The following is a 12,727-nucleotide window of genomic DNA, read 5'->3' as shown; positions in this document are numbered from 1 at the left end:
TCATTCTTTCCAGCAATATAAAAAAAATATGGCAGGTAAAATATAAATTGTAATCTTTGGTAGCCAGGACAAGTAGTATTCTCTCTTCAACATTGTCCAGTAAAATGCATAATATTTTGTTTTGGCTGTCATCAAATCATAACTATCTCTTTAAAAATATACTTGTACACTTTACTATTATACTATGAACGATAAAAATAGATATAATTGAAAAGTGAGGTAACAGTTTTTTTTGCGTGTGAAAATCACTGAACCCTATTAATTTTATTAATTATAATAAAAAAATATATACATTATACAAAATAATATAATGAGTGCTCACTTATTTCGGATTATAACTTACAGAATAAGAATTGAGTAACTCCCTTTTTTTTTACATTAACAAAATATTCTTTTTTTTTTAACATACATACAATACATTAGTGTTATTTACAATAAAAAAATACATTATTTTTAACATAGGCTTAATGAGTGATATTAATATTAATATCCATATTTGATACATCGCATAAGTTTTTTTTTCACTGCATTCAATTTATAACTAACATGAACACGGTCTATAACCTCTTTTCTTGTTTTATATTGCGATAAACAAAAAAGGTAAAAATTAACAGTGATTGAAAAAAAACAATATAACAAAAATTAACAATTTAGTAGATAGAATTAATCTAGCATGAAATGGTTTTTAACAATAATTTGAATTAGTTCGACAATGCGGCAGAAAACGTAGTCAACATGACTAGCCATCAGCCGCAATAAGGAACGGCTACAATGACAATCTGATGGTAAATATCACTTCAAGAATGGTTTGAACATGAAATTTGCTTTCCTACGAATATCTTTTTCTTGTTCAAGTACGAATAGTGTATCTCGCATAGTAACACGTTTTATCCTTTGTCTAGGTATCTGTTAATATAAATACATATTTTTTTTATTTTATGAAACTATTTGATAACTACAATTATACTTACTGTTTGTCTATTTGTTATGCTGGTACTAATACTAGAATTTTGGTTCTGAAATTAAAACAAAATCATTTAACATTAAGTCTTAAAAAAAATATTAAGCTATGTAATATATACAATAAAAATTATCTAAATTTGCTCTTTTATTAAAAATAATAAAACCATATTATTTACTCTATCAAACAAAATTTTTCTACTGTAATGTATGTAGAAGTTATTAGTTAATATGAACCACAAATACAGGTAATTTCAACCACTTAACCATTCAATGGAGTACATTTTTTTAAATTGTATAATTTATGACTTAATACGATTTGAAAGATAAATTATATATTATCAACAATGAAATAATAAAAATTGTTAAATATACGTTCAATTAAATTAATATAAAGTATGTAATTATAATTCAAATTTCAAATTCTAAATTTAAATTAAAAAAAAACAATACCTGTAAACTAGGACTTGTTCCTGGTTCTAATTTTGGTTTTTTCCTAGGTCCAATTGCATTTAAGGCAGTTAAATTAGCTTCTCGCTGTCGTAGTTCTTCCATCTCTACCCTTTGCATCTTGAAATTGAGGATAAATATTAATTGATAATTAAAACTAATTTTTATACCAATAAAATTATTAATAATACCTCTTTGGCTTTAGCTTTTAATTTTGCTTGTTCTGGATCTTCGTTTTTAGATCTACTTTTAGCTGCCCGTAACAAGAGCTCTCGCTCCATTTCATCTTGCTTTTTACGTTCAACCTTGTCAATTTCTTCAAGACATTTGATTTGACCTCGAACATTTCTAGTAATTTCATATCGTTTATCCGCCTAGACATTAAAATATAAAATGTTAAAAAATTGTATTAACTGATAATTATTTAAATTTTACTTTATTAAAATCTAAACGATGCTCCGCTACAACGGCAAATTTTTCTAAAAGATCTTTTAAACGTTCAGCAACTGCGTGAGATACTAATGCTGGTACATCTGCTGCAGCATCTTCTAAACCTTCTCTATTTACTGAAAACAAAATTATAAAATATTTAACTTTAAATACCATAAAACTCTATAAAGTGCAATGAGATAAGATAAAAAAACTGATATTGTTACGATGAATAATTTTACTGTAATAACCAATCATCAAATAAATATCAAAAAGTATCATTTGAAAGTATGAAAATATAGTTATATTTTACTAATAAGTATAATTTATTGTTTTTGAGCATAAAAAAAAAAATAGGTTAAAAAGTTATGCTGAAAATAATAATAGTTAAATGTAAAATATTTAACCATTATAATTAAAACTGTAATAAATGATGGTTAATGTATTATGTAAATTATATATTAATAATTAAATAATACATTTCACTTATATTAATTATTTTTAACAATATATTACAATTGTTGGTGTAATAAATACATATAAATCAGTAGCGTTTTTCTGATAATTAGGAAAATCTTTTTATGGAAAAAATAATACAATACTTATACTTTTTTTTTAATTAAAATCATATATTTTGAATATTTAAAGTATTAAAAAATAGATAGAATACCTCAAAATTAAATAAAATAATACTTATACAGAAATATATACAATACACTGCAAGTATTATAATAAATAATAATAGTATTTTAAATGCAAAAATAAATACATTTTTAACAGTTAATTATAATATTTCATAGAAGGTCCTACAAAAATTTGAGAATACACTGACAGATATTATAATGGCTAATCATTACTCATTTATTTTATTTTCAACACCTTGGTTTAGTATTAACATTATACTGAAGTTGACCAACAATATCACGACAAATTATGACCACGGGTATATTTGCTACTACAAGCTATTGATGACAATTTAACGCCTTACACTAGTAGCGTATATAGAAATTAATTTCAGGGGGGTTAAAAAAAAATTTCAATTAATTATATAATCAAAATCAATGCCTGTACCAACCATACATTTCGGGAGGGGTTTGAACCCCTAACCCCTCCCCATCACTATATACGCCACTGCCCTACACAATATAATAATTCATTATAATATCGACCGCTGTTGTAGCTAATGTCATCATACGGCCAAGTTTAGAGTTAAAAATAATTTATTTACTTATTACTATTTATAGACATGAGCACCTACAATTATTCAGAAATTTTGAAAATAAAATGATGAAATACTAATATTAATATATTAATATACATTACAGTATTAAACAAATAAATAAATAAATAGTGTTAAGCGTTGACATACAACTTGCATACCCAGAAAAAACTACTGATTTAATTATATGAAAATCTTGTTTACTTGATATTGATAATACAATATTATATAGTTCAATTTAAAATATGCTCTATAATTTTATTACTCAAATTGAAATCTTATTAAAATTATCTTTGTTACTTGAAATAATTTTTATAGAATTAGAACATTTTATATTTTTACTTTAACATGATGTCCTAATTATAAAAAAAATCTGCATAACAAAGATGGTCTGGATAAGGTTTCAATTAAAGTATATAGTATACTTTAAATAAATGCATTAAATATTTGAGTATACCTTAAATCAATTTAAATAAAATATATATGACTTATAATTACCAATTTGTTTAATTTTTGCTACTAATGGATTTTGCGGTAAAAGTATTTCATCTTTACATGATCTAATTTGTGTTCCAACAAATTCAGTGGAACCTAAAATTCTTTGGGTTTCTTCTGCTAAGTTGACACCACCCATAGCAGCAACATCGTTAATATCATCATCACCACTAATTAAAAATTAATGTATTATGTTTAAATTTTACTTGACAATAATTTATAATTTTATGTCAATTAAAATAATAGTTAATTACACATATGCTGCTGATGACGAAAACGATTTCTTCTCTTTTTCCTTGGATGGAGGTTTAGATAACGCTACTGTTGGTGGAGCTACAGTAATTGGTGTTGGAGCTTTATTGATCATTGTTGGTTGTGCTATAATATTTGGTGATGGTGGTATCCGAGGTTGAGGCATTGTTATACTATTAGTTTGTAGTGGTGTCGATACTATAGGAGTACTAATTTTAATGTGTGATCCAGTTGGTGTTTTAAGAGGTACTGCTTTAACAAGCATCTGCCGACCACTACCCACTGGTGGTCTTGGGGATGATGTTGATGTAAGTGGTGGAGGAAGTGTAGCAGTTTGAGAAGATACTACTGGAGGTTGAATACGAATTGAACCCATTTTATTAACAGCTGTAAGACCTGTTGGAGTTTGTACCCTGACTTGTTGCTGTAATATAAAATTACAACAAATTAAGAAATGAACACAATAATGTGAACAATTATTGAAAATTCAATTATTAAGGAATGGCTATATATTTTGAGTAGGGTTGCCATAATTTCATCAAACAAATCCGGGACGGACAAAAAGAATATCAAATAAATAAATAAATAAATATTATTGATTCATATTAGCCATTGAGTATAGGGTATGTATTACAAAAACAACACCATAGGTTATAATTTTATACACTATATTATTATTTTATATTTAGCCTATGGATTGGCATCATTGCTTTATAAATTATTCGTTAACAATAAAATGTTGACTCTCGATTACAATTATTATTTGAAAAAGTTGTCGAAATTTAACAATTTAAATTTTTTCCTAAAACTGGGACAAATAGGCGTTTGAAAGTTTATTTTCGGGACACCGGTACACTAAGTCAAAGATCAGTGACAGTTCCGGGAAACTGGGACATATGGCAACCCTAATTTTCAGTATATAATATTTCAACACACTCGTAACTTTTTAAAAATATATAAACCTTTAATTTGATTTTTTAAGTACATCAAACAATATAAAATAATTTAGTTATAATCAAGCAACTAGAGTAGAGTAAAAGCAGTTTTAATATTGCTTTATAATTTTAGATTGGATCTATGAAAATTAGAAGGCTAAAAAAAGAAAAGACATTAACTTACAGAAACAATTCTATGTTGTTGTTGAGAATTAATTGTCCTTGCTGGTGTTAAGGCTGGTTGGGAAGTCATTATTCTAACCGTTTGTTGGTTAGATGCTGCATTACTTAAGATATTTCCCATTACTTGTGTATTCTATTAAAAGTATAATAATATTGTATTAAATAATAAATTCAAGTGTGAAAACATTTGATAGATTATGAAAACATTAAAATACAATAATTATTTTGATTATAACTTTATGTCTTGTTTTGTAAAATTTAAATAATATAAAATCATTTAATAGTTTTAAGTAAGTATAGAAATCTTCTTAAAAGATCTCCAGTCAAGAATTATTGAAAAGACATGCTAGAGATATTTTATAATAGACATAGATATTTTTTTACTATGTAAGAATTGAATACAATTCCGAGGCAATCTTTGTTTTATAACTTGTTTATTATTTTACATAGATAATCTTAAACAGATTATTATCTATTAAAAGCGCCAAGATTAATTTTTCAGTCAATTCTTTTTTTTTTTATATTGCAAGGATATAAAATAAAAAATTTTAATATTGGACAAATAGTTTATCCAGAGTTTCAGTACAAATATTATGTTAAGAATAAAAAATTTAAATTTGTGGGTGGTTTTTCAAAATATGAATCTTTATTTAAAAAAAAAAAAAACAATTATAAAAATGAGACAATGTTCCGTAAAAAATAATATCACAATTATATATTATAAATGGCATTATGTAATCCTAAATACAAATTTTGGATTTCCAAATTTTATAATCACAATATTTTGAAACTGTCTAGATTAACTAATGGGATTCATAAAAACTTTTTAACAATTTGAAGAAAAATAGGTATTTTTCAATACAATCTCAAAAATATTTAATAGCATTATTTGGAATACAAAACTCACAACCAAATAAAATTTTTCAACAATAATATTATACAATTAAATGAATACATTTTCCCAAATTGTATACTACAAAGTATTTAGTGGAACGCACCAGATTTAAATCTAAGGTTAGTCCACAAAATGTTTAGTGTAACATATAAAATGACACACTGAAAAATAAACATAAACTATTTGCTTAATTACTGCCAAAACGTAAAAAGTAATGGGATAAAGGATATATTAAATGAAAATTATTACTATTTAGAATAATCTCTTTTAGTAAATTTTATTTTATATGAATTCTTCAAACACCAAATAAATAAAATAAAGAACATGAAATTGATTTTATTAAAACAATTAAGTAGAAAAAAACTAATCATTGATGTTATACATCTCACATAATGAATTTGCGAGTAGTATACATTTAAAAAAAAATAAGAATTTTAAGTATTTATTTTCAATGATTATAATTTTAACTTTTTATATCTACAATTTAAAAATGTAAGCTATTTAATCAATTTTTTATTTTTTATTATAAATGTTGTCAAATATAAAATGGTTTGGACAAAAACATTAATTTTATCATCAATGATTCGTAACAACTAACAAATACCAAATTTTTAAATTTTGATGTAAAAAGAAATAAAATAATCTTTACCGTTGCTTGCTGCTGATTAGCTAAAACAACAGTAGGTTGAGCACTAAGTTGTGGTGGTCGAATTCCATCAATCACCATTTCTTTTAACATAAGTGATTGCCTCAAAAGTGGTAGACTTTTCTATAAACATATATTAAATACACTTAATTAATATCAAATAAGTAAAGGCTAATTAAAGCTAATTAATAAATGATACCTTGAGGAAACCAATAAGGCACGGTTGCGGTGAAGCATTTAGAAGTTTCTCGAGTCGATCACAAAACTGTTCTGGCTCAACCTTGGCATCAACCAGTTCTTGTATAAGGGTTCGCACACTTCTTTCTACAGGTTTAGGTTCTTTACTTGACAATTCAAGTAAATTGGCTAAAAATTTACGGCATTTTTCTTTAGTATTATCTTGTTGAATTTTTTGATGCGCCTAAAAATTGAATAATTTATAAATAGCTCAATTAACTTAAATAAAATTGAATAAATTGTTAACAATACCTGTTGAGGTTGAGCTATCGTTTGAGTTGGTGTTGTAGTTGGTGTACCAGCAATGGAAACATTGTTCTGAAATAATATACTTTAGTTAAATTTAAATACATACACAGATTCTTTTATAATAAGTTAGGAAGGGCAGTTTATTACTATATCATGCAATAATTATTAACTTAAATCACAATATAAATAATAATTATAATGATTAGAGATCAGATTTCAATGCATTTGTATTTTAATTATTTTTTTTTTAAGACACGGATACTTTCCTAGTTACAAATATGTTTTAGAGCATTTTATTCCAATAACATTATTTGAGTATTTTTTTTTTCCATTTTTAGGTAATTTAAAATATAAAATAAAGTATGTGTTTTTATCTTTGTATGGTATGTCATAATCTTGTATTAAAATTACATGAATCACATTTTTCTTAGTGACAAGATCGTCACATGACTACTGGGCTGTTATATACATACAGATGCCAATTTTATGACTTCAACATGGTTTAATTGATTTTTTATTCATAAAATATTTATTATACTATATTATTAACAATAAAATTATTTTTGTGTATTTTATTGAATCTTTTAGGACATAAATGAAAACTTCGAAGCATATAAACCCAAGCCCTATATTTAGGCCCACAAAAGAACGTACCCGGATGAAGACCAAAATGCACCCAAACTCGCACATCTTTCCTCTCTTATTTCACATACCTATAAAGATGGTGTCGGTCTACATGTGCAAAACAAGTGTTCTTTCATGATCAAAAGAATATATATAAAGAAATTATATTAAGTTATTTACGACCTATAACATATCCCCGTGTTTAAAAATTTATGGGTAACAAATAATTGATATCAATAGCCTAGTTTCAATTATTATTAATATTACTTCAATATTTTGTGAAGTGATATATTTATTTAACTTATATGTCTCATAAAATGTCCAATATCACATATTAAATAATATAAGGTCATGTATAGTCTATTATTGATTAATGGTTATAGTTAATATAATCATATTACAAAAATTAAATTGTAATAATTAATATATTTACTTTTAAAATTATTAACATTCCCTGTTATTCTACAATATCCTAATATATTATTACTAGAATTTGTTAACAACAAATTTTATTCTTATCACGGTTTAAAAAATAAAATTATGAAATATAACTTACAGTTGCAACTGAAGGAACAGATTGAACTCTAAAATTTGCATTATTTTGAGTAATAGCATTTCCTTGACTAGGTGCTGGACCAACTCGTAATAACTGATACTGGCCATTTTCAGTCTTTAACAATATATGTCCACCTTGTGCTTGTTGGAGTGTTTGTAGAGTAAGCTAAAGATAACAAATAAAAATGATTTTAAGTATATATCCGGTAAAAAATCAATAGTTCAGTTTTAGACCTTTAAAAAATCTGGTGAACACATTTTTTTTTAAATTTGTTATTAGATAAATAGGGTAGACACAACATTTCTTAATCATTTGAATATTCTTAATTTCTAAGCAACCTGAACTTATCCAAATTATCAAGACTAACTTAGTATTTCCAATAATAATTTGAGTTAGAAATTATTTTTTATAAGTTATTTAATACAAGCAAAGTTAGTATATAATGTATACAATTGTTTAACTTACTCCAGGTGCACCAGGACGGGCCCCAACTACTTGAGGTATCATTACTCTTGACATATTTTTATTAACTCCGCCTTGAGAATTTTGTGGCCGCAGTGCATTTACATTTAGTATTTGTACATTTGCTGGCAAAATTGTTTGAGGAGAGTTACCAGTAACTACGCCTTGCGCCATTTGCTTGGAAACAGTAATAACATTAGATGAAACAGAGGATTGATTGGACGATACTTGTCCGGGTAAAGTCATAGTGGAAACCGGAGGCGAGTTATGGTGATGTTGTTGGGAAGTTGACTTAATTACAACAGCAGTTCCAGTACCTGTAAAAAAATCATGTTAGCAACTTAACTATCAAACTAAGCTATCAACAACTTATTGGTTTGATATAAGTAATTTAAATAACAGATTGTACTGCCTACAGAATAAATTTCAAAAATTATTTTGATTGGTAAAAAAACTAACTAAAAAACTTCAAACTTTTACCGGACTTATAGAAAACACGATAAAAGAAATAATCTGAGGGAGAACAAAATTAGAAACGTCAACTTTTTTTTAAAAATCTGATTCAGTAAATCAACCATCAGCATTTGAATCAGAATTTTAAATAATATCACTAATTGATTTTATGATATATATTTTAAAACGTAAAAATAATTAAGAAATAATGGATTACCACCTACCTATGAAATGATGATTATTCGTTGGGGCTTATCGAAAATAGGTCATAATAAGCTACCACTATTAACCAACAGCGTACGGGCAATACGGAATAACATGACATTGACAATGCAAGTCATCAGCAAGTTACGGATCATGTTATTTAACACTGTTCCATAGTGTAATGGGTGTACAGAGAATGGAGTCGGAGACTGTTTGCGGTGGTGCCCAACACAGTAGGGCTCGTAGTCTACTCGTATGAAACATTGGCAGTCCGGACAAAGTCATGTAAGACATGTAGGTATTATCCCTATATTATATCATATAGTGTCGGTGTAAGGTGTGTAGCGTTAGCGACGCATAGGGCAACAACGCGCAACAAGACAAATTCTAACCTGTACTGGTAGAATTAATAGTGCCGTTGGGCAGCGAGTTGACGGGCACGTAATTTCGACTGTTGGCCGAATTGGAGTAGACCACTTTGACCTGGTCTAGCGATTTCATGGGTTGCGGTGCCGCGTAGTTATGCGCCAGCGTTGGATTGACGACATGGTGATGGTGTTGCTGTTGCTGCTGCTGCTGCTGTTGTTGTTGTTGTTGTTGCTGTTGTTGCTGTTGGCCAACAAAATCCGCCTGACTGATGCCCGGCATTAAACTATCGCAGTGGCTATATACACGTCAAACGAAAAAAACAAATATTACAAAACGATCAGCACAGGTTAAACGCTGGAGCGCGTTCGCCACGGACTGAGATAAACACTAACAAGTCGTATCCAAGTCCGTGGCGTACACCAAATTATTATTATCCACAATCATTTTGTAACGACGTGCCCACTCAGCGGAACACCTCGGTAGTGGTCTAACCTCAAAAAGGCATATCGCGCGAAATTGGGTTACTTAACGCTATCACTCAGTGGGCAATGACATTTTGACGTACAAACGCGGAATGATCAGACTTATAAAGCTATAAATCTAGTGCGCGAAACCACGACCGTAATATAATTTGTACGTGAACGAGTGAAAGGTAAATATTATTGTTTGTTATCAGGAAAAATTTAATTCGGTCTCGTTGTAAGCTGTTACGGGTTATCTCGATTTTCGAATACCCACGTCCAACGACCCATACGTGTAAAACGAGCACCTACTATTACCGTTAACCGGCAGGGTCGTAGACGACGACTTATAACGGACCATACGCCTTCAGTCATCATTCGTCACAGTAGTGTATGTTACCGCGGCGGCCACATACAGTTATATATTGTCGTAGTATATTATTAATTGATATATTAATATTATTAATTTTTGTCGTCCGTAATCCATGCCAAAGTCGTAGTTGTGATTTCGACGGCCAGAGTGCGTGTTGTCGATCCGTATCGGTCAAATAGCTCGCGCTTTCTCGATCTCGATATTGGCCGCACACGGCATGCCGAGCCGAAGTTATGTCGCGAAACCTTGCACCGTACTACTCTCGTTCACGACGATCCCCCCCCGACCACGTACCCGCGTATATCGTACGACCGTCGACAGGTCAACGGAGGCAGGAGATCCCTGTTCGGAGGGCGCGCGCCAAAAATCGTCGTCATCGTCGAGTGCGCGAAAACGGCCGTGATACCCCCCCACACAACAAACGAACGACTACCTTATAAGACTATTGTTGTTGTTGTTGTTGTTGTTGGCGGTGACGGCGGTTATGCACTTGTTCATCGAGGAGGCGGCGGCCCGGGCACCGTTGACCAAGACGTGCTGCTGCTGCTGTTGTTGTTGTTTTTGCGGCGCGGCCGCTGTAGCTGCGACAGCATTATTGCTGCTGCTGCTGCTGGTATTGTTGTTGGTGTTGGTGTTGTTGTGGTGGTGACTCCTGTTACTGGTGGACACGACCGACGTGTTGGTGACGAGCTCGCTTTCCAGCGACACCACGATTGCACTGAACGCGTTTTCGTCCACGTCCTTACTGAGTACTTCCTCCAGAAACTTGACTGACGCCATTTTCTGACCGACTCGGATCGCAGACTGATGTGCGCATGCGTACACGGTGTTCCCCCGCCCCACCGCGCACTGCCTGGCGAAGCGGCGCGCGCGCACACCGGACGTCGCCGTCGGTTGCGCGCGCTCCCCTCCCCGTCGCGCTCGTTCGCCCAGCCGTCCAAAGACCGATCCCCTCTACTCACCCGTAGCACTGAAAACGGCGCGTTTTTAACAATTTTTTTTCCTACGCCGCCCGCGTAGTGCAACGTACCCGTGTGTACGGTTAGCGCGTACGTTGTTGTTATTGTTTGTTTTCGACAAAAAAAAGTTCTCCGCTATGCGTCGTTATCTCCGAAGTATAACAAACTTTGCTTTTACGCCACCGCAACACCCGCGGCCAGCTGTCCGCAATACCCCCTGTGGCCGTGCGCCGCGGGTGATGACGACGCGGCCGCCGCTCCCGTAATTCATCAGCGTACAAATGCCGTGCTGTAAGGGGGAGAGGGGAATACGCGCGACCGTAGTACTATTATTATTATTATTATTATTATATTATTCCACACCATCCGCGCGCGTGTGTGTACTCGTAACGATGCGCGCGTAACGAACTCGATTTATTCATAATATTATTTTATTCGGCACGCCGCGCGCAGTGTTGCCAAGCCGACGCGACATCAAAGCGTATAATGAACCAACCGTTTGCACGTCGAAGACGACGTCGCGAGGTGTGGGTGTCGTACATAGAGTAGTGGTAGACAGTTGTAGTATCCACTATCTTGTAGTAACCAGTAGTAGTAGTAGTATTGTGTAGTAACCAGTAGTGAGTGATTGGTAGTATTACTGTTGTTATAGTAGTAGTAGTAGTAGTAGTAGTAGTATCTCCGATGGTATACAATGTAATACGTTACAAGGTAACGGTATTGCGACGACCAAAACGTGTCATCACTTCAGCAGTAGTTTTTATAGTTTGCGCGCTCACGAAATGCGTCGTGGATATAATATTATTATAGTCTCCATACGACTGCTGTAATGCTGTCTACTGCCTAAGGTGAATAAATCTTAGCGTCGCATAAGGATTTCTCCCGTGGGCACTGACTTGAATCTACATGACCCCGAGGCACTGCTTTTTTATGAGTTTTATTTTAAAATAATAAGTAAGTATCTAGGTTTAGTATTTAAAAAGCCATCCAATTTTTACTCGGTAAATGAAAATTTATTTTCAATGTTTTCTAATATTGTTTTTCTCAATGTGGTAAGTAGTATTGACAGTATTGCCTATTACCTCTAATGTCGGAAGAAGAATATCTGCGTGAAATAATAATAAATTAGGCTAGTGATCGTACTTACGTTTGTTTAGTCACGGTATCATTATAACAAAAACAATAGTCGTTATTATACAACAGGCGGCTGACGTCAACAACTTGTGTCTTGTACATGGTAAATAAGTTGGTACGCAATTTAGAATTGATAATTATTAATTTTACAAATAATATGCAGACTATCGGGCAGTGATGGA

At 31.2% G+C, this 12,727-nt stretch overlaps 1 protein-coding gene across 1 annotated transcript; it reads right to left on the bottom strand.

The window, feature by feature from the left end:
- Positions 1-301: 301 nt before the first annotated feature.
- Positions 302-11,232, bottom strand: LOC113553259 (transcription initiation factor TFIID subunit 4-like). The gene is made up of 15 exons (XM_026956489.1): positions 10,886-11,232; positions 9,642-9,913; positions 8,596-8,909; positions 8,131-8,295; positions 6,954-7,019; positions 6,664-6,885; positions 6,468-6,587; positions 4,925-5,056; positions 3,808-4,229; positions 3,557-3,723; positions 1,846-1,976; positions 1,602-1,784; positions 1,414-1,530; positions 972-1,016; positions 302-906 (listed from the first exon to the last, which is right to left on the bottom strand). The coding sequence occupies exons 1-15, from the start codon at positions 11,230-11,232 to the stop codon at positions 793-795; spliced, it is 2,817 nt and encodes a 938-aa protein (XP_026812290.1). The 3' UTR covers positions 302-792.
- Between the last annotated feature and the right edge of the window lie 1,495 nt (positions 11,233-12,727).

The sequence above is a fragment of the Rhopalosiphum maidis genome, chromosome 2, assembly GCF_003676215.2.
Source record: "Rhopalosiphum maidis isolate BTI-1 chromosome 2, ASM367621v3, whole genome shotgun sequence".
NCBI lineage: Eukaryota > Metazoa > Arthropoda > Insecta > Hemiptera > Aphididae > Rhopalosiphum > Rhopalosiphum maidis.
The sequence above is the reverse complement of the archived record's forward strand: the minus strand, read 5'-3'. Positions and strand labels throughout refer to the sequence as shown.